The sequence below is a fragment of the Cucurbita pepo genome, chromosome 18 (genome assembly GCF_057944985.1).
Source record: "Cucurbita pepo subsp. pepo isolate OVF chromosome 18, ASM5794498v1, whole genome shotgun sequence".
Taxonomy (NCBI): Eukaryota; Viridiplantae; Streptophyta; class Magnoliopsida; order Cucurbitales; family Cucurbitaceae; genus Cucurbita; species Cucurbita pepo.
The window spans coordinates 12,017,040-12,043,208 of record NC_141815.1 but is presented as its reverse complement, the minus strand read 5'-3'; the positions used below and the strand labels follow the sequence as shown (position 1 = coordinate 12,043,208).

The window sequence follows — 26,169 nt, the reverse complement described above, 5'->3', positions numbered from 1 at the left end:
AAAACGTGTCTGTTAGAGAGAGGTTTCCACACCCTTATAAAGAATGCTTTGTTCCTCTCTCCAATCGATGTGGAATCTCACAATCCACCCCCTTTCGGAGTCTGACGTTCTCACTGGCACTCATTCCTCTCTCCAATGTCACCTCGTTGGCAATCGATTGAAGAGAAGAATGAGTGCAAGAAGTTGAGCCCCAAAGGGGGTGGATTGTGAGATCCCACATCGGTTGGAGAGGGGAACAAAACATTCTTTAGATTGAGTTTCCACACTCTCCCTAATAAGACGTGTTTTAAAAACCTTGAAGGGAAGCTCGAAAGAGAAAGCTCAAAGAAGACAATATATTATAACGGTAGACTTGAGCTTTTACAATGCTCATCTCTAGCAGCCACAACCAACAGAGAATACTATTACATCAACCGTGTTTATTAAACAGATCATAATTCAAGTTTTGACTAAACATAGCATTGCCATATGTTCAATCTTTTCATTTTCTTATCAATAAAAAGAAAAGGCCAGCCATGAAAAAGAGGTTACCGCAAGTGATGCGTTCTTTCCTGTGAGATGGAGTTTGTACACAATTCCATATTGAAATATGAAGAACCTCACAGTCAAAGTTGTCTCCAATATTTGTCCTCGCAATGTTTGAATACGTGCCTAAGAGGGAAAATCAGAAAACAGGAAATAGTCCAGAAAAATAAAGGTAGGTTTAGATTTCGATATAGCATCACCAGTATCAATAGTCCAGAATTTGTAATTAAGAAGCAATGAAATTTATAGCATCACCCGTGACAAGCAATAACAAATCCGAAACAGATGATTAAGGTCCCGTTTGATATCGATTTCGATTTTAGTTCTATGTTTTAATAATTTATGCTTGTTTCCTCCCAACTTCCGAACTTACCATAGAAGTAGTGTTTATAAGTTTAATTTCAAAAACCACACAGTTAACAAATAGGGCATAAGCAATCAAATCACGAGCATCCCTAAATAAAAACTTTGAAGAAATCACTATGGATGAAATGACTTCTCAAGTAGAGCCGATAACTTTCAGCAAATTTGATGTGTTGGACTATAAAGTGTAACGGCCCAACTCATCGCTAGCAGATATTCTTCGCTTTGGCCCGTTACATATCGCCATCAACTTCACAGTTTTAAAACACGTTTGGTAGGAAGAGGTTTCCACACTCTTATAAGGAATACTTCGTTCTCCTCCCAACCACCCAACCACTATGGGATCTCACAATCTACCCCTCTTGGGGGCCAGCGTCCTTGCTGGCACACCACCCGATGACTGTCTCTGATACCATTTGTAACAGCCCAAGTCTACCGATAGTAGATATTGTCCACTTTGGTCTGGTACGTATCACCATCAACCTCACCGTTTCAAAATGCGTCTATTAGTGAGAAGTTTCCACACCCTTATAAAAAATGTTTCGCTCTCCTCTCCAACCAATGTGGATCAATCCACCATCATCTTGGGAACCCAAGGTGTCTTATTTGATATATTACCGGGGGTCTGAAACATTGATTTCCCTATTTCCCAAAACTCACCTCAGAATCTATATAGTGTGCACATTGGTCTAGTCGCCTCATGGCCATGGTTGGATCAACTGGGTGATGAAGTCCATGACACTAGAAAATTTTGAGTCTAATTCTACTGTGAGCTTACTGTGAGCTAAACTCCAGATGAAATTTGGCGGGAGAATGAGATTGTGGCAGGATTTAGCATAGTTTTTTTTCTCCCATATCCTTAAGACTACCAAATGAGCAGATAACATGTTGTCAAAAGGTATGGCGAATTCAATAAGGAAATCTAAGATCTTGCTTAAATCTTTCCTAGAAAAAAATGAATTGATAGATACACTACCTTGAGCAGTCCAAGTTGAAGTATAAAACCCATTATCAAAGGGATTGCTGTAAAAACTCCAATCTGGAACAAAAACTGAGCATTCAGTGCCGTATCCAATGCTGTGCTTCCCAACATCCTTGCTCTTCTTGAGATTGCTTCGTCATCTCTGGCGAAGGCCTGAAATTTTTTAAGACAAATTGATTTCTCTTTCACAACCAATCAATCTTTGAACATACTATAGGTGGAAACTCAACAAGTCAGCATTGAACACGAAGAAACTTAACTAATCAAACTTCGAACATAAGTAACAGTATTTGATAAATTGATGTTATATGACGATGAATAGATTATTAACACAGATATAGAAGCATGAATCTATAGTATGTACATCTTCACTAGGAAAATTACAAGCACAAATAAGGTTTCCTAAGACTTGATGACATTATAAAGTAAAATCAATCAAAATAAATCCATGAAAGGCACCTAATAATTGAAATATTACATAAAAAACAGAGGGCCCAAAATATACTCATAGACGGAACCATTGGTAAAAACGCGGAACAAAAATTTTTCTGTCCTAAGGTCATGAATCTATAGTATGTATTTGATAAATTGATGTTATATGACGATGAATAGATTATTAACACAGATATAGAAGCATGAATCTATAGTATGTACATCTTCACTAGGAAAATTACAAGCACAAATAAGGTTTCCTAAGACTTGATGACATTATAAAGTAAAATCAATCAAAATAAATCCATGAAAGGCACCTAATAATTGAAATATTACATAAAAAACAGAGGGCCCAAAATATACTCATAGACGGAACCATTGGTAAAAACGCGAAACAAAAATTTTTCTGTCCTAAGGTCATGAATCTATAGTATGTATTTGATAAATTGATGTTATATGACGATGAATAGATTATTAACACAGATATAGAAGCATGAATCTATAGTATGTACATCTTCACTAGGAAAATTACAAGCACAAATAAGGTTTCCTAAGACTTGATGACATTATAAAGTAAAATCAATCAAAATAAATCCATGAAAGGCACCTAATAATTGAAATATTACATAAAAAACAGAGGGCCCAAAATATACTCATAGACGGAACCATTGGTAAAAACGCGAAACAAAAATTTTTCTGTCCTAAGGTCATGAATCTATAGTATGTATTTGATAAATTGATGTTATATGACGATGAATAGATTATTAACACAGATATAGAAGCATGAATCTATAGTATGTACATCTTCACTAGGAAAATTACAAGCACAAATAAGGTTTCCTAAGACTTGATGACATTATAAAGTAAAATCAATCAAAATAAATCCATGAAAGGCACCTAATAATTGAAATATTACATAAAAAACAGAGGGCCCAAAATATACTCATAGACGGAACCATTGGTAAAAACGCGGAACAAAAATTTTTCTGTCCTAAGGTCATGAATCTATAGTATGTATTTGATAAATTGATGTTATATGACGATGAATAGATTATTAACACAGATATAGAAGCATGAATCTATAGTATGTACATCTTCACTAGGAAAATTACAAGCACAAATAAGGTTTCCTAAGACTTGATGACATTATAAAGTAAAATCAATCAAAATAAATCCATGAAAGGCACCTAATAATTGAAATATTACATAAAAAACAGAGGGCCCAAAATATACTCATAGACGGAACCATTGGTAAAAACGCGGAACAAAAATTTTTCTGTCCTAAGGTCATGAATCTATAGTATGTATTTGATAAATTGATGTTATATGACGATGAATAGATTATTAACACAGATATAGAAGCATGAATCTATAGTATGTACATCTTCACTAGGAAAATTACAAGCACAAATAAGGTTTCCTAAGACTTGATGACATTATAAAGTAAAATCAATCAAAATAAATCCATGAAAGGCACCTAATAATTGAAATATTACATAAAAAACAGAGGGTCCAAAATATACTCATAGACGGAACCATTGGTAAAAACGCGGAACAAAAATTTTTCTGTCCTAAGGTCATGAATCTATAGTATGTATTTGATAAATTGATGTTATATGACGATGAATAGATTATTAACACAGATATAGAAGCATGAATCTATAGTATGTACATCTTCACTAGGAAAATTACAAGCACAAATAAGGTTTCCTAAGACTTGATGACATTATAAAGTAAAATCAATCAAAATAAATCCATGAAAGGCACCTAATAATTGAAATATTACATAAAAAACAGAGGGCCCAAAATATACTCATAGACGGAACCATTGGTAAAAACGCGAAACAAAAATTTTTCTGTCCTAAGGTCATGAATCTATAGTATGTATTTGATAAATTGATGTTATATGACGATGAATAGATTATTAACACAGATATAGAAGCATGAATCTATAGTATGTACATCTTCACTAGGAAAATTACAAGCACAAATAAGGTTTCCTAAGACTTGATGACATTATAAAGTAAAATCAATCAAAATAAATCCATGAAAGGCACCTAATAATTGAAATATTACATAAAAAACAGAGGGCCCAAAATATACTCATAGACGGAACCATTGGTAAAAACGCGGAACAAAAATTTTTCTGTCCTAATGGTCATGAATATTTCTCCTAAGAATGAATATTCATAGATTTGTAAGAGAATTAAGTCATGCATGGATGTGTAAAATGTCAATACCAAGTAAACCCGTCCACACAAGAAAATATAAACCACAAGAATGTTAGGAACCACGACTCTCCACGATGGTATGATATTATCCACTTTGAGTATAAGCTCTTATAGCTTTGCTCTTGGTTTCCTCAAAAGGCCTCATTGGCATGATGTATTCCTTACTTATAAACTCATGCTTAACCCTTTAATTAGCCGATGTGAGACTCCTTTCTCAACCATCGTGAACAGAGAACTGTCATCTACAATAAACAAAAAGAACTTTGTGAGGAAAAAGCTCCAGACATTAGCAAAATCAATTGCATTGGGTTACAATATATTGGAACAGAGAAGAAACGGAATTGAACCAACCATTGTGCATGCATAGTAACCAACAGTTGTGAAATAAGACGATAGCATTCTGAAGAAATCAAAAAGTTGCCAAGCCTGTAAGCATCCCTTCTGAGAATTTTCTCTTCAATACCACCTGATACTTTCCCTTCAAACAGGCCAATTTGGTTTAACCCAACATCCCTTCCTTTTCCAACCTTAACAGAGTAGTTGATCATAAAAAATCCAAAGGCAAATAATGATATCAAACCTGAATGTACTTGTGGTGTGTAATGCTACCCTGCATCAAAGTAGAATTCAAACCTGTTGCCACCTAGTAAATGAATAAATGCAGATTAAAAAAAAAAAACTTGAGATGGTCTGCGAATTAGTAAATAAATGCCGTAAGAAATTAATAGAATTCCATAATAACTGACCTGGTATGCTTTATATCTCTTTTATCACATTCGGTGGGAGAAGGAAACGAAACATTTCTTATAAAAGTGTGAAAATCCCTCCTTAACGTACTCGATTTAAAATCGTGAGGCTGACAACGATACGTAACAGACCAAAGAGGACAATATCTACTAGCGGTGGGCTTAGGCTGTTACAAATGGTATCAGAGCCATATTGGTCCCAAGGAGATGGATTGTGAGATCTCATATCAGTTGTAGAGGAGAACAAAACAATTTGTATAAGAATGTGGAAAACTATGAGGCTGACGGTGATACATGAGGTACTTGAATTGTTACACTTAATCAGTTGCAAATACCACCTCGAGTATACGGTCAAACACATCAGGATGCCCATAATGCATTCGGACTCTGAAAAGTTTACACGAACATTGTGGATCTAACACAAGTACAAAAGTTAAGGATAGCTGGATGAGGAAGACATTTCACCTCTCAGCAATTAAAGCAGCACCTCTGTGTTACACACTAAATAAATAACAACACAGTCCTCGAGCATCAAATCGATGTTTGAAAACACCTTCAATACAGTTCAATTTTCTTTTTAAAGGCGGGGTAATTGGATGATCAATACCCCTTCAAGGTGATCCACAAATCACGAAACCTTTTGTCGAAGTATTAATATAATTATATTTATCTAATCCATTGGCTTAAGCTTTAGGGTTCATCAGTGATTTAACATCTTTCAATGCTTTAGGGTTCATCAGTGATTTAACATCGGAGAAATCTAACTTTTAAGGTACCCAACTCAACGCCCATGACGAAGTTCTGAAAAAAGGAAAAAAAAAAAACATAAGGGATGAGAGCCGAAATGCTTACAAATCCTAGCAACATTGGAGTCCTCCGCTTGGATTTCATCGGCAGACAGCAATATAGAGTCAGGATCGTACAGCTCCAACAATCCCACAGGGAGTCCTCCCATAGCCCTGCCCTGCATTTCTGAGCTGCAATCTCTTCGAAGTCGCACGCACTAGCCTCTCCCATTTGCCGTTAACTCTCGCCATGGTGCTCTTGCCCTGTATCAACGATCGAGAGGCCACGACTTCACCTTCAAAGTTACCGATCGATTTAAGCTCAAAACCAAAAACTGAAAGGCGTAAAATCCAAATTACAGACATTTATCAAAACGCGGGAACATTTTCAGTTTTGGGTGGCGCTATGCGAAATTACTCATTTGCCCTTCCTCATCCTAGGGTGGCCTCGCTAACGATGTCGAGAATATGGGAACAGTAAACACATATTTTAATATTTATAAAGTTAATCTCACAAACTACCGGCACGCTGGCCCATTTTCCCTCTTCTCTGAACGGCGTCGTTTGCGTGGCACAAACACGTCTATTTAAATACTCCATTTTCCCTCTTCATCCTAAGTTCATGCTCCAGATCAATTCAGAGTTCAGAGTAGAGAATTCAGATTTTCAGATTTCGTTACAAAATTCAAAGGAAATACCGAAAGCGCAGTACGAGAATCCAGTTGCTAATTTCATTTTAGAGCTCTATTCATCAGGCTCTTGAGGAGTAAGAGCTCCATTCATCAGGTTCTCGAGGAATTTAATCATTTTCGGGGTTCGTTGTTTCTCTTTTCCCATATTTAATATATGCATTTTCTTTATACAATTTTAGATTTATAAAGAGTTGAACGGCTAAACGATGATATCCATTTTCATAATTTTGAATTTCTGAACAATTCTTGACTTCTTTATTGCAAGAAACGACTTTCGTCGCGGTAAAATTTTGGAGTATCAACTTATTTTGGAATTTTGGTTCTTGAATCTTGCATTGGGTACCGTCTGTGTGATTTTGCGTTTGCGAGCCCATTGAGATGAATTCTGACACTAAATCAAGTTAACTTTCTTGTTCTCTACTGTATTCTTAACTTTCTCAAAGATTTGTACGAGTATTTGCTGATTCGCGTTTTATATGTACATGTGCATACTCGCTTAATGGAAGAAGTTGATTTTAAGGTTAAATCCTGTATCTGAGTTTTGAACTTGTATATTTTATTTGTGATTTGTTTTGGATTGAGAACGCCAACTGAAACCAAGACCTGGCGATAGGCGATTAAAATGACCCTTGGCCTTCAGTAGGTTGTGCATGCTGGGAAGTGATAATAAAGCACATCCCTTTCTACGCGCACCACATTAGGGATAAATTATTTGAGGGCTAATCGTCTTGTCAAGTTGGATCTATGAGAAAGGGATGGAAAACTGTTTTTAGCATTATTACCAGTAACTGTATATTTGTTTCTAAAATTTATTCTCATGTATAGTTGGTAGCAACCATTGATTGATGCAAATTTAAAATTTATTGGGCTTGCTTTAGTTTTTCTTCAATATTCTGTGTATAGTTTCGAAACAGAAACTTACGCTTACAATTTGGAATTCTGTAGGAAGTCAAAAGGGAGCCAATGCAAGTCAATAACCCTCGAAGAAGACCACACATTCTTCTTGCTGCTTGTGGATGTGTTGCTGCAGTAAAGTTCAGATGTATATGCCAGGGTTTTTCTGAATGGGCCGAAGTTCGAGCAGTTGTCACAAAGACAGCATTGTTCTTCATCGACCGAGCATCCTTCCCAAAGAATTTCTTTCTTTTGATCGATGACCAGGATTGGTACAGTTGGAGAAAACTTGGTGACACCATGCTTCACATTCAGCTTTGCAACTGGGCTGACATTATGATAATCGCTCCACTCTCTGCAAACACACTTGGAAAGGTTATAATATATGTTTGATCATCGTTATATAAGTCTTGCCTCTTGCCCTCATACTTCAAGTTAAACATAGAAATGAATACCAACTAAACAACTTATGGAGTTAACAGGCAGGAAATCTTTGTCACAAGATGCCGTAGAATCTTTGTAAACCAGCCATTTAGTTGTATGTGTTAGACGAACACGACTCTCCACAATGGTATGATATTGTCCACTTTGAGCATAAGCTCTCATGGCTTTGCTTTGGGCTTCCCCAAAAGGCCTCATACCAATGGAGTTAGTATTCCTCACTTATAAACCCATGATCATTCCCTAAATTAGTCGATGTGGGACTTCCATCATCCAACACCTCCCCTCGAACAAAGTGCGCCTCCCCTTAATCGAGGCTCGACTCCTTTGGAGTCTTAGTCATTTTTGACTGCCTTCGAGGAGGGGCTTGGCTCCTTTTCTTTAGGAGTTCTTTGTTCGATATTTGAGGATTTGAGGATTTATCAATCTATTGGCACGACTAAGTTTAGGGCATGGCTCTGATACCATGTTAGACGAACACGACTCTCCACAATGGTATGATATTGTCCACTTTGAGCATAAGCTCTCATGGCTTTGCTTTGGGCTTCCCCAAAAGGCCTCATACCAATGGAGTTAGTATTCCTCACTTATAAACCCATGATCATTCCCTAAATTAGTCGATGTGGGACTTCCATCATCCAACAGTATGCAGCTTTTAGGGATGCTCATAGCTCTTTATTTGTGAGATCTCGCATCGGTTGGAAAAGGGAACGAAACATTCTTTATAAGGGTGTGGAAATCTCTCCTTAGTAGACACGTTTTAAAAACCTTGAGGGGAAGCCCAAAGAGGATAATATTTGCTAGCGGTGGACTTGGGCTGTTACAAATAGTATCAGAGCCAGACACCAGGTGGTGTGCCAGTGAGGACGCTGGCCCCCAATGTGGGTGGATTGTGAGATCCCTCATCGGTTGAAGAGGAGAGTAAAGCATTCCTTATAAGGGCGTGGAAACCTCTCTCTAGCCGATGCGTTTTAAAAATCTTGAGGGAAAGCTTGAAAGGGAAAGTCCAAAGAAGACAATATCTGCTAACGGTGAGTTTGGGCTGTTAAGTTATTTAACTAAACCTTTCTGTTTGTTAGGAAGTAATGTATTATACAGATTCTAAGTAGAACCTACAGAATACAGTTAGTGCATCCAGAATCTTGGACCAACTTTAATTTTGATGGACTGAAGTTCTTAGATTAGATTGAGGAAACTATTATCTCAGAGGGAGGGTGATATTGTGCATTTGGCATATCTTCTTGCATTGAAGTTATGTGACCTTTCTAATCAAGACTAGAAATCTTGGTATAACTTGAAAGTTGTTCATCAAATGTTTCAGTTTCTAATCAAAAGTATAGTTGTTTTGTTACCTCTAGTGTCCTGTTTCTGGCCTTGCAGCAATTGCCATTGAAGAAGGGGTTTAGTAAACTCTACTAATGTCTGTGTATGTTGTTATTAGATTGCGGGAGGATTGTGTGATAATCTATTAACTTGCGTGGTACGAGCATGGGACTACAGCAAGCCTATCTTCGTTGCACCTGCCATGAACGCTTTAATGTGGAAGAATCCTTTCACTGAAAAACATCTTTCGTCCGTTGATGATATTGGAGTTACTCTGATACGACCACGGTTAAGGGATGGGGAACACTGCAATGGCGCCATGGCCGAACCGGGCCACATTTCCGCCACTGTGTTGCTATTCTTAGAGTTACAGCGTAAGAAACAAGAAGCAGCCAGAGCAGTAAGATTTACGGCGTAAAATCACGAAGACAAATTGGAAGATTTTGTATGCATACACAAAGTACAAGCTGCAATAATAATATATCTATATGCCCCTTCTTCCATCTCGTGAAGCTCTTCCCTCCCGTGCTTTCACTGAGATTTGGCGGAGTACCCTCTAAATGTCTCTTTTCTTCTCTTCCCAATTTTTTCTTCTCACTTGTAATCTTACTTTGCATCGTTTCGTCTACACCAATAAATAACACTTTCATCTGATTTTTAAATTGCACATAGTTCAGTGCAATACTGATAGATGAGAATTTAACACAATCTTGTAGTTTTAATTTTGTGAAAATTTTAGTTTCGAAAAATATTTCATTCTAGTCCGTCCTACTTTCATACTTTTAAAAAATACACGAAAACTTTTAATAATAATAATGTTCCTTCAAGGTTTTATTAGTATGATTCTACTTTTTTAAAAAATTAAAAAATACTTTTATTATTAATATTATGTATAAAAAAAATATATCAAAGTTCATGAATTTATTTAAATGCTTTGCTATAAATATATTTTTGATTTTTTAAAATTATTTTAAAAGTTAAAGATATTAAAGAGATATTTTTAAATACGTTAGAATATTATTTTTGAGATTATTTCATTCTATCCAAATAAGGGTATTTTTAAAACATTTATTTTTTTGGAATGTTACTTTTTTAATTTCAGAGATATTCAAAATAGAAAAATTAAAGTGATTCTAAAAAATAAAATAAAAGTCTAAAGTACAGATGTCAACTCTGCATTAGCAGCGGTAGCCGAGACCTGGTTTGGGTCTTCCACCACAGCCTTCCTCCCCATCTTCATCATCAACCAATTCATGAAACTCAAAACCTGATCGTAAATACTAAGAGCAACGTACACCCCAATCCCACCCACTATCCCATTCGCTATCGAATACGTTAACGGCATCAATATCATCGTCACGAATGCCGACGCCGATTCCTTCACATTCCCCCAATCTACCTCCTTCACCACCCCCATCATCATCACTCCCACCATCACCAGCGACGCCCCGATCGCCCACGGCGGCACACTTGACAACAACGGCGTGAAGAACAACGACATCATAAAACAAAAGCTCACCACCACCGCCGTAATCCCCGTTCTCCCTCCCTCTCTGATCCCCGCCGTCGATTCCACGTACGTCGCGATCGGGGAAACTCCAAGCATCGTCGCCACCACCGTCGAGGCACCGTCGACGAGATACGCCACGTATTCGCCTTCGAAACTTCCTCGGTCGTTCACAAGTCCGGCGATTCCGGCCAATGTGTAAAGCGTTCCCGTCGTCGCGATCACATCGATGTAAAACAGAGTCACTAGGGCTACCCATACCTCGCTTCTGTTGAAGCCGTGGAAGCTAACAACACCGGCTGTTGACTGGATTTTGTGAAAGTCCACTACTTTCTTGAAGTAGTTGTACCTTTCGTCGCCGAGTGGGCTGTGAGGGAAGTACGTCACAGCCGTTCCTCTGAACCAAGACACCACCGTGACGAAAACGATGCCGTATATCATGCTGCCCTTAAGCTCTTTCATTAGCCCATAACCCATTATTACAAACCCGATGGACCCAAGCCAAAACGTTGGGCTTTGCATTTTTCCTCCAATACATTCTCCGGTTTCTGGATTTGTACGGCTACAGGCCGCAAGTGTGACCAATGTGGCTGAGTCAGGCCCAACTAGGCCCAATCCCTGGTGGGATTGCAGGCCCACAAAAGCTATGAAAAGCCCAATCCCAGCGGCGCAAGCGAACCGAACCGAATCAGGTATGAGTCTCGCGAGCTTTGAACGAATCCCCAGCGCAGAAACAGTAATAAACGCAAGAGCTTCGACCAAGAAAATGGCCAACGCGGTTCGGTATGGGATTGGGCCGGATCCATGAAAGCCCACTAAGTTATACGCCAAATACGCATTTGGGCCCATAGCAGGCGCGAGGCCCAAAGGAAGATTAGCACAAACTCCCATGGCGAAGGAACCAATCATGGCCGATAAAATAGTGCCAACCATGAGATCGCTCTTGGTTTTGGAAAGACAATTTTGGTAGCCGGCATTGGGCTTGAACATGCAGTCCGGTCCAGCGGTGCCATTCGCCGACGCGGAGCAGTCGGCCATCGAGCACATGCCGCCGGAGTCGGTGAGGATATTAGCGTTAACGGTGATGATATAAGCCATAGTAAGAAAAGTTGCTAAACCCGCTCGTAGTTCCTTAGTGAAACAGCTATTTCGAGCTTCAAGCTTGAAATATCTCCCCACCACGCTGCGTGCAATTGCCTCGTTTAAACCTCTCCCCATTTTGCCCCATGAGCATCGAAGTCCGCCGCCGCCACTCATCTTAGTCTGTGTGTGGGAAATGGTGATGGAGTGGGTGTGAGGGAAGATTTATATAGAAATCTGTAAAATGGAGAGTGGGTTGGTTATAGTACCACCATGTGCTTCATTCTCTTTATATGGTAACGTATTTGTATTCCATGCGTATATACGGTGATGGATTAAAACCAGTTTGAAATTGACTTATGTTTTGTTACCTACCATACTTGATTTTGTAACTTCTCAACAGACGAATAAATATTAGGATATTATGAAAAATAGGAGCCACTCATAACCAACTGGATAATAAACTCAACTTAAATAAGGTAATACATTAATTACTAAATATCATAAACGCTAGACTAGACGACCGGTTGACAGGAAATTGTAAAGTTTTAATTATATGCATTTTTCTCTTAAATGGATCATTTCAATTGTAAATTTTTTGAAATTGAGTCTAAAAGCATATTTAAATGATCATCATGTTACCTTTTCAAATTTATTTCTAATGTCTAAAATATTTAAAATTTAGAAATTAAAAATGAAACTTTTTGAGATCAATTGTACAAAAAAAAAAAAACATACGAATGTTCCGTATTAAACACTGAATAAACGGTGGAATTTCCGCGCCACGCGTACGTGATTCGAGAGGCAAAGTTCGTGTTCTTCGCGGCTAGAATTCGAATCTCCAAGACCCCAATCGGGTCACAGCGGCTCGTAGCCGGGTTTTGCAACTTGGAGATCACCAGAGAAATGAAGAAAGCAACAACAGGCAGCATCGTTCTTCTTTTAGCTTTGCTTTCTCTTCAGGACTTTGTTCATTTTGCATTGGCGCTACCTGTTTCAGAGAGTAATCAGGTACCGAATCTGTCGTTATAGATACCTAAACACCCATACATCGTATGAGTTGATCTTGATGCGAAAACCATGGCTTGTGTCGTTTCTGTTTCTTACTACGATCCAGTGAGGTTTTTCTAATCCGTCTCTAGTCCTGGATTGAGCTTTTTGGATTTGGAATAGCCTCGACCAATTGCAATTTTATTGTCTGAGAAAATGAAAATTTTCTGTTTGTTATTTTTTAATTTGGAATAAGCTTTGCGAGGAAGATTTCGCAACTGAAAAATGTTGAGTTAAAAATACTTTTCCTACTCAGTTATTCCTTGAATGTACTCTATTAGGTTATCTGATAGGTCTCTTAGACGGTTAGAGTTGTGTCAATTGGGTAACAAAATTGTCAATAATATCAGCGTAACAATTAATCAAACTCTACGAATCAATCAGGTAAATACAGAGGAATTAGAGTGGGTTGAACTTTCTAGGATTTGCATCCACTTTCGCCACTGAAAATTAGACTCAAATCAGCAGATACAAAACAGAGCAAATTTTTGGCAATCTAACTCAGGAATCCCAAAACCCATGACCTCCTTTAAATTTTCATTCCCTAAATTAGCCAATGAACATGGCACTCCCTCCCAACAATCCTTCCTTTCGAACAAAGTACACTATAGAGCCTCCCCTAAGGCCGAAACAAAGTATACCCTCTGTTCTCTTTGACTACACCTTCGAGGCTCACAACTTCTTTGTTCGATATTTGAGGATTCTATTGACTTGGTTAAGTTAATAGCATGACTATGATACCATGTCAGGAATCACAAATTCCACAATGATATGATATTTTTCACTTTGAGTATAAGCTCTCGTGGCTTTGCTTTGGGCTTCCCCAAAGGGCCTCATACCATTGGAGATGTATTCCTTACTTATAAACCCATAATCATTCCCTAAATTAGCCTCATACCAATGGAGATGTATTCCTTACTTATAAACCCATAATCATTCCCTAAATTAGCCAATGCGGGACTCCCTCCCAACAATCCTCAACCTTGGAGTATTGAACTATTTATATAATTTAATTTTCCATAGTCCATGAGCTTAAGCTCTTGAGTTGATTGGTTGATTGGTGATTTAATATTTGACTCTATCAGCTAATATGAAACCACGTTATGCAAAGAGGTCCTGAGCCAATCAGTTTACAGTAATGTAACCGGGATATTAGCCATTGTCAGCACTCACGTATAGGTTGGCCAAATTAACTGTCACTTAGACCATAAAAAATAACAGTTAGATTTCTGTTTACTGCGATCTGCTTGTCATGGAACTATAGAAATACTAGCGAAATGGATGCTGCCAGTTTCATGCCCTTTATATTTGCTTACTTTGCTAATTCTTATCCTTACACTTCTATCTGGATATACTCTTCTTACCTTGGTCTTTTTCATTCATTTTAGGACGAGGAGCAATCTGCAACTACGAGGTAGCTCTTTTTCCCCATCACAGTGGACTCTCTCTCCCTCTCTCAAGTTATAGCTTGGTCAAAACCCAAAGTTAGCTGACATGTGGGAGTATTGATTAATCGAACTGAGTTACTGGATTCATTTGATATACTGTATCTTCTGTGTATTAGTTCACCAAATAAGATGCACATACACACACACACATACGCATATATTTAAAAGAAACAAAAATTTTCATTGATTTGGTGGAAAGTCACCACAAAAACTTACACACCCCTATTTCAAGCTTATAAAAATGCATTACAATTTGAACTAATACAGAAACAGTATAATTACAAGCCTTAGGTAAGCAACACCATTAGTTGCATTGAGGATGAAGCCTAACCAAATTCATCCATCTTCCCACTGTTTTTAGTTTTCATAAATTCTTTAGCTTGCCAGCTTTCTCAGTACCAAAAGTATTTGAGGTAGATCACATGAGGAATACTCATGTTGGCTACTTTTAGTTTTACTTTATCCATTACAATATTGATATTGCATACAGAAGACTTCTCTACATTGATCTAATCTTAAAGCTGTCTTAAACATCTTTATTAATTTAAACATAAATTTCAGTAAAAACTTAGTTATCTCATAGCAAATGATTGCAAGGTCAGCAAACTGAGTTTTGAGAATTCTCTCTTAACCAGTGCAAAAACTTTCCAACAAGTCCTTTTGCATCTCTGGACTGGTCTTAGCTACTCAGAGTATTTCCTATTCGTATAAACAAGGAGACAGGCTACCTTGTTTTAGCCCCTGTGCTGCCAAGAAATATTGAAAATTCAGTGTCAGAAATATATCCCATCATCCATTTCAGCAATTTACCTTCACATTTCACATTTCTTCATCACCGCCAACCGAAACTCCCAATCCATGAAATGTATGTTTGTTCCGAGTCAATTTTAAAAATCCATTAACTTTTCTTCAACCATTTCACTTGCAATAGAGTTGATGTAATTCCGAAGGAAATATGTTGATGCCCAATTTTGTATTTCAAGTTTCACAGTAACGTATTCTACATTCTCCCTCTCTCTCTCTCTCTTTTTCTTTTTTTACATTTTTGCTCCTCTATTTCTCTTTCTGTCACTCTCTCACTCTCACTAACCAATGCATCTTATTGTTATCTTTTGTGTGTCTCTCATCCTAGGCAAGCCAGTAGCTGCTGCCTTGTGTGTCTTATTTTTCAAACATACTATTCGGCACTTTTGGCTTCACTATTTAAATTTGTTTATGTAGACCTCTCGAGCAAGACAAAGAGCATTTTGAGGAAGTTCATTGTTCCAGAGAAAGAAGTAGGACAGCCTGGAATATTCTTGAGGAGGTACGGACTAAACTTTCTTTACCAGTTAAAGATTATGGACTCTACAGTTTGAAACAGACATGCTAATTGATGTTCTGTTGTTTCTACTTCAGCATTTGCTGCCGTTTATTGAGAAGGAGAATTATCAGGTTTCAACCAAGTGTAGGCTTCATCCAAACAATGATCTCTTCAGAGATCAGGAGCAGCACAAGATTCATTTTGATATAAATCATTGGCAGTGTGGATACTGTCGCAAAAGCTTTCGTGCTGAAAAATTTCTTGATAAGCATTTCGACAACAGACATTACGATCTTCTGAATGTTGTATGTTCTTCCTTCTTGTTATAATCATCGTTCATAATTATAGTATATTCTTTATAAGTTATCATATAACATTTGAATTTCAACCTTAAGAGGAGTATATGCCAATTACCACTTAGCTATACTCATGTTGGCCTAAAGTTATTATATATCATGGTTATCATTTTTGGGTCATGTCCTTGTATCTGCTGTTATTTGGAATTGGCCATTGCATAATGCATAGGTTTCTCGTAGTATCATCTATAATTACTTGGATTTCATGTTACAACAGACAATGTGGCATTTGACTTTTCACTAACATGTGTCTGCTGCTTCCTCTAATAATTGTAAATTAGAAGGTTTTACTTTCATGACAAAAATGGGTGAGTGTCTCAAGTATTTGAATATCAGTTAACAACAAATGATCTTATTGCAGTAATCCTAGAACTAACTGATCAGAAAAAGAACAATAGCAAGAGAAGAGTGCAGAAAAGGAGAGGATGACATATTTTCTGAAGAAAAATTCACAAAAATTCGCTCTGATTGGCTTGTATGAGGATAGTAGTGTAGTTCCAATGAAAGGTTAGTCGAAGTAGTCCCGTGTAGAAGCCGAGAAGGTCATGCTATCTTCAATCTCACTTTACCCATCCATCTCTCCTGAGAAACGTAACAATTTCTCTCGAGTCAAGAAAGTCATGACATAATCAATCTCATCTATACTCATCCTTCTCACCTAAAATGACATGGAAATTTCTCTGAAACCATGGCTTCCCGAAAAATGCTCCATGGAGAAGTTTTTAATGCCATAAAAACTGCTCAATATCTGCATATATTAGGCTTTATATTCATGGTTCTATTTTTCTTCCCACAAGATATTTACCTGATGTCTACCTACATCTGAAGATTCTTGGACACTAGACGTATGTTAGCTTGGATTATTCACCTCAATTAGCTCCTGTGCATTTTTATGAACTCAGTCTGTGTTCTTTATTTGCTTGCTTTTGAGTTTGATTGCTGTTGTTTACCCATGCTATTAGTAAATGCAGAGTCACGGGAAGTGCTTAGCTGATTTATGTGGGGCTTTACATTGTGACCTAAAGATGGATATCAAGTCACGTAAATCTAAATGCAAGCCTGCAGCTGCAGCTAGGAACAAGCATTTATGTGAGGTTGCTTAGTGGTACACAAAATGCTTGCTAATTTCCTGTCTTCTCTTTTACGTATTGCATCGTTCATTTCTTTAAGTTCTTTAACAGAGTCTTGCTGATACTTGTTTTCCAATTAATGAGGGACCATCAGCAAGCCGTCTTCATGGTAAGTTTCTTCTCCTTCTCCCCACCCATCAAGCTCTTCTCCTTTTCCCTTTTTAGTTGTAATATCTGTTCTTTTCAAAGGTTCCTCATGGAATTGCTCATATTTTCTAATCTGATGCCTGAGGTACTCCGTAGAGCTATTTCTTCACCAATTCTGTGGAGCTCATTCTTGCACTGAGAAACAAAAGCCATTTTCTAGAGGAGCGGAGGTGTGCCTTTAAACATAAGCCATTTGCTGTAGATTGTTTGGTCATTACTTGCAATAAATATGTCAAGTTGGTAGTCTGCTTGTTATGAAATTTTTGTTTCACCTTCAAATATGTCACTCCCTTGTGGAAAGCCATGGACTGGTGAGCCGTCCAATTTTATTTTATTTTTTAAAAAAAAGAAAGAAAGAAAGAAAGAAAGAAAGAGTGAATGAACGAAAAAAGGGAATTGTTTATAGTTTCATATTCAAATTCTTCTTACACATTTGGAGTTTCATTCGATGTTTCTTTCTTATTGACTACTTTATATCTGCAGAGGCAACCAGGCATCTTTTACATGGCATCTTCAATACTGATTTTGATGTTGCTACCAATTTTCTATGTCATTGTCTATTTGCACCGCAGGTACTTTCTTTTATCTTGTTGATGCCTCGTATGAATAATCTTTGCATGATCCGTAACCCCTCTTATTTATGGGCGTCTTTTCTAGAGAATCGAGAAACGGAATCGAAGTGCTTAGAAGAATCTCAAAGGCTGGACGTAAAACCAAACCCTTGTAACTGGTATCACCTTCAACCAAACTTCACTATTAGATTTTTAAGTTCGTCAACTCTGGGGCTCTAATTGTTTGTGGCCAAGGGTAGAATATCATAGCCAAATGTTCTGTAGCCATGGTGTCACCTAAATGTACCTCCGACATATCTTGCATTAAACTAAGTGACTTCTTTTTGTTCTCCGGCATTTGCATCTTTCTTTGTCATCATCTATTGTATTTCTGTTCAATTACTTTTTTTTTTCTTTTTCTAGAAAAAGAATTGGAAGAAATGGAGGTTGATTACCAGTGTGAATGTATTGTATTCAGGATTAGAAATCTATGAAAAATATGAACTTTTTTTTTTTCTTAATAACCACATCATTCCCTTGTTTGAATCGACCTTTTTCTCCACTAACATCATATGCTAGGTCAGTCTTGTTTTCAAGATTGCGTGGCATTTCATATATTGACAACAATTGCTTCCAAGTATCAGCATCAACCTTGAAACGGCAATAGTACGTCTTTAATGAATCAATTTTCAGAGTGAACTCAGCCCCAACTGCCAACCTGATCAGAAGTTCATCCAGGATCGTCTCATCCAGCTTGCTGGTTTAGTCATACTTTGCCGCAACTCCCATGAAGAACAATCTATTATATGGTATGCAATTAGCTCAACTTTATAATCAGAACATTGATTTTGGACTCGAGAGCAATCTTGAACTTCCTCTAGGATTAATTCGCAAGATTCTCATGCCAGATGCAGGATCCTGCATTGTCTTAAAAAACTGGCAATCATTTAGTCCTCTTTACAATACCGGAAGTATGACTTGGAACACAAAATTTGGAATCAGGAAAGACCAGCCAAAGCAGGTTGGAATTCTAACATTCAGGGAGATATGACTCTAAATGCAAGAGAGATCAATTCGTTTGATAATAAAAACCCAGCTGGATCACTAAGTCGAATGTGCCTCAGCTTCGTTAAACTATCATCTTTGCTCGATAGCAAGCCATTGCATTCATCAACTGTTAGAGCTCTCCTCTGCTCATCCAAGCAAACCACATGGCCACTTTTGATGTACGGTTCATAGGCCCTGCAAAGAGAATGTACAAGATGACCACCATAAGCTTTTCCAAAAGATTGTAAATCAAGGCCTGAGGAAGTTCTGAGAGAAAGCATCACAACATCCATAGCCATGTCCTTGATATCAACATCATTATCTCCATGGCAATCCACCAGTCCCTTCTCTAAGTTCTGTACATAACTGGTGTATTCCTTCAATTTCCGCGGCCTGGAGAACCTCAAACTACCGAGATAACTAGCCGCCCCTAAACCAAAACCATAGAAAGGATTGTTTTTCCAATAGGTAGAGTTGTGCTTACACTCAAACCCGCTCTTGCAGTAACTACTGATCTCATAATGGCTATAACCTCCCTCAGCGAGTGCCTTTGAAGCCATTCTGTAGAATCCAGCTGAATCTGTATCAGAAGGCAATGGAAATTCCCCTGGCTTGTACCTGCACATGCCTATGTTCAAATTTCACATATAGCAACAATCTAAAATATTCATATCCAACACACTGCTACTTACAGTATCCCAAATTTTGTGTCTTCTTCAACTTGCAAATCATATACTGAAACATGAGTTGGTTGTGCTTCAATAGTGAGGCGTAAGCTCTCTTCCCACATCTCAGCTGTCTGGTGAGGTAGAGAAGATATGAGATCCATACTCCAGTTTTGAAGCCCACAAGACTTAATGATCTCAATAGCCTCATAAACTTCATCAACTCCATGAGCCCTTCCACAAGCCTTGAGTAACTCTTCCTGAAACGCCTGAACACCCAAAGACACTCTGTTCACATCCAACTTCATCAAACCCTCCATTTTCTTCGCATCAAAAGTGCCGGGGTCCATTTCAATAGAGATTTCAGCATTCTTAGCCATCCCAAATTTCGACCCCAGCACATCTAAGATAACTGAGACGAGCCTCGGCGGCACAAGAGAAGGGGTGCCGCCTCCAAAGAAGACGGTTTCGAGGGGCCGGTCGGTTTGGAATTCTGATTTTGTGGCATTAATTTCTCGACAAAGCAACTCCACGTAGTCCCGAATTCGAGGGTCGTCATCGGTTTGGGAGGAGGAAGATCCCAAAGCGACGATTGGGAAGTCACAGTAGTGGCAGCGCTTTCGACAAAAAGGGAGGTGGATGTAGGCTGAAGTAGGGGGAATGGTAGTGGGGGTTTTGATTGAGGCATTTTCTCGAACACTTGGCGTGATACGTGCATAAATATTGGGCATGGTGCACAGAGATGCTACTTTACGCATATTGGGCTTGCTTGATAAGGTCAAGAAAATGGGAAAAAAGCTTGATTTTAGAACGACCTGCTGAATGTTCATGGCAACGAGGAGAGGGAAGAGCGGAGGAGCGAGCGCTGCGGAGGAAGACAGTCGTGGATATTTGAACCAACCGGGGGAATTTATAGCGAACAGAAGGATAAACATATGCTTTTATTTGGTTGAATTTAAAATTAGATCATTTATCCCTTTTCTTTTCTTTCGTTATCTATTTTTAAAATAAATCAATCTTTTTTTCTTTTTCTTTATAATCAATGTTTAGACATAATTTCATGAAATTGTTGTCTGACTAATTATTCATAAAACAATATTTCTAAAAAAAAAAAGATTATTTTATTCGAGAGAGAATTTAATGTAAATAATGAAAGATCAACCTTAAGAAGAATAGCAATAAAGGGAAAAGAGGTATACAATATTTAATTGACAATACACCATCATAACCCTCGAACAAACAAATTATACTCACACTCTTTGTCACTCCCAATAAGAACGAGGCTCGACTCCTTTCTCTGGAGCCCTCAAACAAAGTACACTTTTTGTTCGACACTTTAGTCACTTTTGACTACACCTTCGAGACCTACAATTCTTTGTTCAACAATTGAGGATTTTATCATGGTTTTGCTTTGGGCCACCCAAAAGGCCTTAGGAGATAGTATTTCTCACTTATAAACCCATAATCTTCTACTAAATTAACCTATATAGGACTCATTCCCAATAATCTTCAACATTCCTCACTTATAAACCCATAATCTTCTACTAAATTAACCTACGTATGACTCATTCCCAATAATCCTCAACATATTCGTTATACTTAGAATGTGAAATGTAGTCGTAGAGGAAGTCCAGATTCATTGCATTTCCACCCATTGTTCTTAATAGTTAGCTATAGTTATTGATACTTGCTTTGTTTGCCAATTTTTTAAATCTCAGCCAATCATTTCTCCCTTCAACAGCTCACTATTTGTCTCTAATTTTATCTATTTAATGAAAAGTATAGAATAAATTCTCTTTGCTATCACCAACGTGACAAAACCAGTCAAACGGCGGGGAATGGCTTCTGGTGCAGATTCCGGCGGGCGCAACCCGGCACTAGACCAGGATACCGATGTCCCTGAAAATCCAGCCTACGAGTTTGCAGAGTTCGGCGCTGGCTGCTTTTGGGGAGTCGAGCTCGCCTTCCAGCGCCTTGCAGGCGTGGTCAAAACCGAAGTTGGCTACTCTCAGGGCCACACCCCAGATCCAACTTACGAACAGGTCTGCTCCGGAACAACCAATCACGTGGAGGTTGTTCGGGTCGTGTTCGACCCGAAACTCTGCCCTTACACCAACCTCCTCTCCATCTTCTGGTCTCGCATCGATCCCACTTCCATCAACCGCCAAGTATGCAAAACTTCCACTTTCTATACACATCATTTGTTTCTGATATGATTCTGTTAACCCAAAAGGCTTCTGGTTTGCTGTTGTTTTGGTTATTAGGGGGAGGACGTGGGGGCGCAATATCGATCTGGGATATATTACTTCAACGAAGCACAAGCTCGTTTAGCTCATGAATCAAAAGAAGCCAAGAAGTTGGAGCTACAAGACAAGGAAGTTGTAACAGAGATTGTTGCAGCCAAGAGGTTCTATAGGGCGGAAGAGTACCATCAGCAGTATCTTGAGAAGGGAGGAGGGCTAGGCCTGAAGCAGTCTGCTCAAAAGGGCTGCACTGATCCCATTAGATGCTATGGTTAAGACCACCCAAGATTTCATGCCCTTTCCTTTCTTGCTTTTGGCTTTGGTATCCATCATTGATCAAAATAACATGAAAACTTGTATGAAATACTACTCTTTTGGATTATGTCTTCTAAATAATACACATCAGAAGTTCATGAGACATAGCAGAGCTTCACTTTTGAGGGGATTAACAACAATGATTTGGTTCTATTAACAAGCAAGGTAGAAGGTAAAAAAACTATGAACATGTGAGAACAAACACCCATTTTTCACAACTCAAGAATTAGTAGAATCCCCAGTACCTGTTTCCAATGTTTCCTGCACTTTCTTCTCTGTATACCACCACCCCTTCTTTTTTATCAGGGAATCGCCCTTCCCCTTCACCAATGCAATCTGTAGCTCTACCCGGCACGGATTCTATCCAACCAATCGACGCTCTTTCGAGCTTTTTCAAACTGTTGGTCGATGCTTCTCCTCGGTTTCTCATAGTATTCCACACTTCTCCTTGATCTCTCTACTTGGTCAAGTGAGATTCTTAGTTTCTCTAGCTTCTCAATGTTGGCAAACTTGAATCCTTGAGGTCTTGATTTATCTAGTCTCTCCACGCTTTTCCTCGGCTTCTCTCGCCTGTCTGTGCTCCTTCTCGAGACCTCGAAACAATCCGTGCTCCGTCTTGGGGCCTCCATTCGGTCTGTGCTTTTCCTTGAACTTTTCCTTTGTGAAGGTGATCTCTCAACTGTGGATACAAATTTCTTGAGATGCCTAATGTATTCAGGGAAGAGTTCAAGATCACAGTGGTTTCCCCCTTTGAGCCACAAGGGTTCATATTTCTCTTGACACAGCTCCCAGAGCTGTTTTCCGTGAGAGAAATCAACGACATCGTCGGAAGTTCCCTAGAAACGAAAACATTAAGGAATCGCAGTCAGAATAAGATCGAACAGATCGGGTCGAAGCATAAAACACAATCTCTAACTTATTTGATAACATGAGATCTTTAAGATCGAAGAACTTACATGAATTACCAGCACAGGGCACTTTACATAAGGTATTTTATCAATGTTCTGCAGATAATCAAAGGGAAAAACATCATGAATTCACTATATTAGATAAGAAAGATCATGTTATGACAAACAATATAGGACCTTATAGATGTCGAACCAATACGTGCGCTTCACTGGATACATGACTCTCAATCCTGACAATATAGGACTATGCAGGACAACCGCTCGCAGTCGAGGCAAACGTGCAGCAAGGTCCAAAGTTGGGCCACTTCCAACAGATTGACCATAAAGGATTATGTCCTCTTGCTTAGCACCATACTTCTCCTCAAGACACTTGTACGCAGCCTCAATATCTGCATAAGTATTGTGCTCACTTGGCTGCAACAAGAATTACAAACACAAAACAAGTTATGAATGACAGAAGGAAGATTAACTTGTACTGAAATTTGAAGCGTGGAACCGATTATCTGCTTTTACCTTCCCTGTGGATTGCCCGTATCCAGAATAATCGTATCTGCACAAGTTTAAAGATGAAGTTTGGTTTAATCTTTGCAGTTAGTTGCTCTAGATTGTCCCATTGAGCAAAGATATAATCTTGCAGGGGAAACAAATCAATAGACAGCGAAAAACGTTTGTCTTTTCTTTTATGTCTACATAAAAAAACCAAGTAAACAGACTCAGCTACCACACTCAATCCACTCTGGTCTTGAGCCCACAATGGTGCTGTAAACTCAGAGGCTTGTGGTTCATATTTCTCATTTCACTTTGTCAGGAAGATTGGGAACGAGTTTTCGAAACATTCGAGTTTAGTTTGGTTTTCGTATGATCGTGCGAGATGGGATTTCGTATTAGCCCTTTTGTGGTAGAATAAGAGTACTATGTGTAACAGCTCAAGCCCATCGCTAATAGATAAGGAAGAAAGAAGGTGAACAAAACCCAGGAGAGTGATTATTCAAAGTCCACACCTACAGAACCATCTTCCAAATTTTAGATCTGTGATAGATCACCACTCTAACAAATCAACCAAACCAAGTCTACTTCAAAAACTCAAAAACAGAGCCTAATAACAACAACTAAAAGCAACCACTAAAATTCACCAAATACTATAGCCTTCAACCCAAGTATAAGCATCTAATTTCCAGCAAGCAGATCAAAATCCCAATTCTCAACTACCAGAGACAAGAAACCACAGATTGATCAAATGGGCAAGGTCAGTTCGTCACTAATTCGCCACTAATTCGCCTAAAACGTCAAATATAACAAACTCCTGAAACTCAGCCATTATAAGGAAATGCCCTCTAAATGCACGAATTGAAGAAGAACAAGGCAGAAATGGACATACCCAAGAAGATTAACGCGCAAATGGATACTAAGCTCAACGAAGAGCTCGTACATCTGACCAACATCAGCAGCATTACCATGGGAATAAAGAAGCGTAGAAGTAGCCATAGGGTATCGGATGTAAACCGCGACGATCTCGTTGCCTTTGCGGGTGGGGAGCTTCCAGACATCGACATTTTCGCGGTGGGGAAAAGGGTCCAAGAGAAGAAGGCCAGTGGGTTGGTCTTTGACGAGCTTGTAAGAGGGCGGATTAGGAGGGAAGAAGGCGAGTTTAGCAGCCATGGACGAAGTAACCCCACCCATGAGCCTGTGAATTCTGTCAGTATGATTGGGATTCAGAGGAAGGAATTTAGAACACAGAGAGCGGAAATTTACACATTCCCCTTGGGCGTTGAAGTTCCTTCGCTTTTGTTCAGCTTCCTTCTCCGCAAAGTATGTGTTAGAATGGGAGCAGAGAGAAGCAGGTGGGGGTGTGGGGGGAAGCCTTCGGGGCGCGAGAAAGTGAGAGCTCTATTCTTCTTCTTCACTTGTTTATTCAAGAGGAACCGATTCTGTCACCGCCAATGTCATGGAACCATCCGTGTTACCTTCTTTATGCCCACACATCTTCATATTATGTCTTTTTCATTTTTTTTTTTAATAATAATTTTTAGGGAATGAATTTGCATGGCAACATTTGCAAATATTTAAATAATTAGGGAAGTAGTGAAAATATATATATAAATGAGAGGCAGATGGAGTGATGTTGAAGGGAAGGATATATTAAATGTGACAGTTCAATAAATAAATAAATAAAAATAAATAATATTTAAAAAAATTAAGTTTGAAAACGGCTTGACAGGCTGTCCCATTTCGTTGCTCGTGTCTCTATGATTTTGAACCCCGCCCCCTTCCGGCAAAGCCCACACAAAGTGACCATTCTAATTCTTTTCCCTCCATTGCCTACTCAAATAATATTATTTTGACAGTAAAAATAATATTACCGAATGATTTGTAGGTAAATTTTATGTAGTAAAACAAAATAAATAAATAAAATATTGTTTTTCTTTCTTATTTTAATGAACATTGAGTTGCTATTGATTGTACTTCTCTGACGTTATTTTTTTATTGCTGCCCAAACAGCACATCTCTCCTTCATGTTCACTGTAAAACCCTCAATAATTGATGTATATATAATTATTATTGAATCTCAACTATCGTATAAAAAACTTCCCTAAAATTATATTTATTATATATAATAGATAAATAAAGTTACAAAATTAAAAATGATATCTAATAAATTAATTCCTTTTTAAAAAATAAATTTATATAATTTTTAAAATTTCTATGAGAGTCTGAGGTGGCATGTTTTGATAGGGTGGAAAAAGAAGAGAGAGAAAGAAGACTGTTCCACGTGCACTATAAACTCATAAATTTTGCAGTAAAATGTTTCTTTAGGGAAGGACCACGGAAAACCGTTCTCCCAAATGACAGGCCACCACCAGGAGAAATTCTCCACTCACTAAATAATATAAATAAAATACAAATATATTTAACAATCAAATTTAATTTTTAAATTAAAAAATGTATGATAATTTTAAAAATATTAAAAATAAATCAAAGAAACACAGACCCAGGTGGCCCAGCCA

General features: G+C 38.2%; 5 protein-coding genes and 1 pseudogene across 6 annotated transcripts; 3 read left to right on the top strand and 3 right to left on the bottom strand.

The window, feature by feature from the left end:
• The first annotated feature begins 6,594 nt into the window (after positions 1 to 6,594).
• LOC111779845 (phosphopantothenoylcysteine decarboxylase HAL3) lies at positions 6,595 to 10,068 on the top strand. Of its 2 annotated transcripts, none has more exons than XM_023660017.2 (3): positions 6,595 to 6,850; positions 7,702 to 8,025; positions 9,533 to 10,068. In XM_023660017.2, the coding sequence occupies exons 2-3, from the start codon at positions 7,720 to 7,722 to the stop codon at positions 9,830 to 9,832; spliced, it is 606 nt and encodes a 201-aa protein (XP_023515785.1). In that variant the 5' UTR covers positions 6,595 to 6,850; positions 7,702 to 7,719; the 3' UTR covers positions 9,833 to 10,068. The 2 variants fall into 2 exon arrangements, with proteins under 2 accessions (XP_023515785.1, XP_023515784.1); XM_023660016.2 differs by having other exon boundaries at positions 6,598 to 6,878.
• A 430-nt stretch (positions 10,069 to 10,498) lies between these two features.
• Positions 10,499 to 12,392, bottom strand: LOC111779840 (adenine/guanine permease AZG2 pseudogene; annotated as a pseudogene).
• A 373-nt stretch (positions 12,393 to 12,765) lies between these two features.
• LOC111779843 (C2H2-like zinc finger protein) lies at positions 12,766 to 18,343 on the top strand. Its single transcript, XM_023660015.2, has 9 exons — positions 12,766 to 13,012; positions 14,440 to 14,465; positions 15,721 to 15,805; positions 15,898 to 16,107; positions 17,130 to 17,252; positions 17,340 to 17,397; positions 17,532 to 17,605; positions 17,919 to 18,007; positions 18,093 to 18,343. Exons 1-9 carry the CDS (start codon positions 12,908 to 12,910, stop codon positions 18,160 to 18,162), a joined length of 840 nt encoding a protein of 279 aa, XP_023515783.1. The 5' UTR covers positions 12,766 to 12,907; the 3' UTR covers positions 18,163 to 18,343.
• A 497-nt stretch (positions 18,344 to 18,840) lies between these two features.
• LOC111779841 (Radical SAM superfamily protein) lies at positions 18,841 to 20,663 on the bottom strand. Its single transcript, XM_023660012.2, has 2 exons — positions 19,726 to 20,663; positions 18,841 to 19,651 (listed from the first exon to the last, which is right to left on the bottom strand). The coding sequence occupies exons 1-2, from the start codon at positions 20,631 to 20,633 to the stop codon at positions 19,024 to 19,026; spliced, it is 1,536 nt and encodes a 511-aa protein (XP_023515780.2). The 5' UTR covers positions 20,634 to 20,663; the 3' UTR covers positions 18,841 to 19,023.
• A 765-nt stretch (positions 20,664 to 21,428) lies between these two features.
• On the top strand, positions 21,429 to 22,359 carry LOC111779846 (peptide methionine sulfoxide reductase). Its single transcript, XM_023660018.2, has 2 exons — positions 21,429 to 21,866; positions 21,963 to 22,359. Exons 1-2 carry the CDS (start codon positions 21,537 to 21,539, stop codon positions 22,215 to 22,217), a joined length of 585 nt encoding a protein of 194 aa, XP_023515786.1. The 5' UTR covers positions 21,429 to 21,536; the 3' UTR covers positions 22,218 to 22,359.
• On the bottom strand, positions 22,296 to 25,122 carry LOC111779842 (uncharacterized). The gene is made up of 5 exons (XM_023660013.2): positions 24,543 to 25,122; positions 23,678 to 23,714; positions 23,342 to 23,578; positions 23,213 to 23,260; positions 22,296 to 23,092 (listed from the first exon to the last, which is right to left on the bottom strand). Exons 1-5 carry the CDS (start codon positions 24,842 to 24,844, stop codon positions 22,601 to 22,603), a joined length of 1,116 nt encoding a protein of 371 aa, XP_023515781.1. The 5' UTR covers positions 24,845 to 25,122; the 3' UTR covers positions 22,296 to 22,600.
• Between the last annotated feature and the right edge of the window lie 1,047 nt (positions 25,123 to 26,169).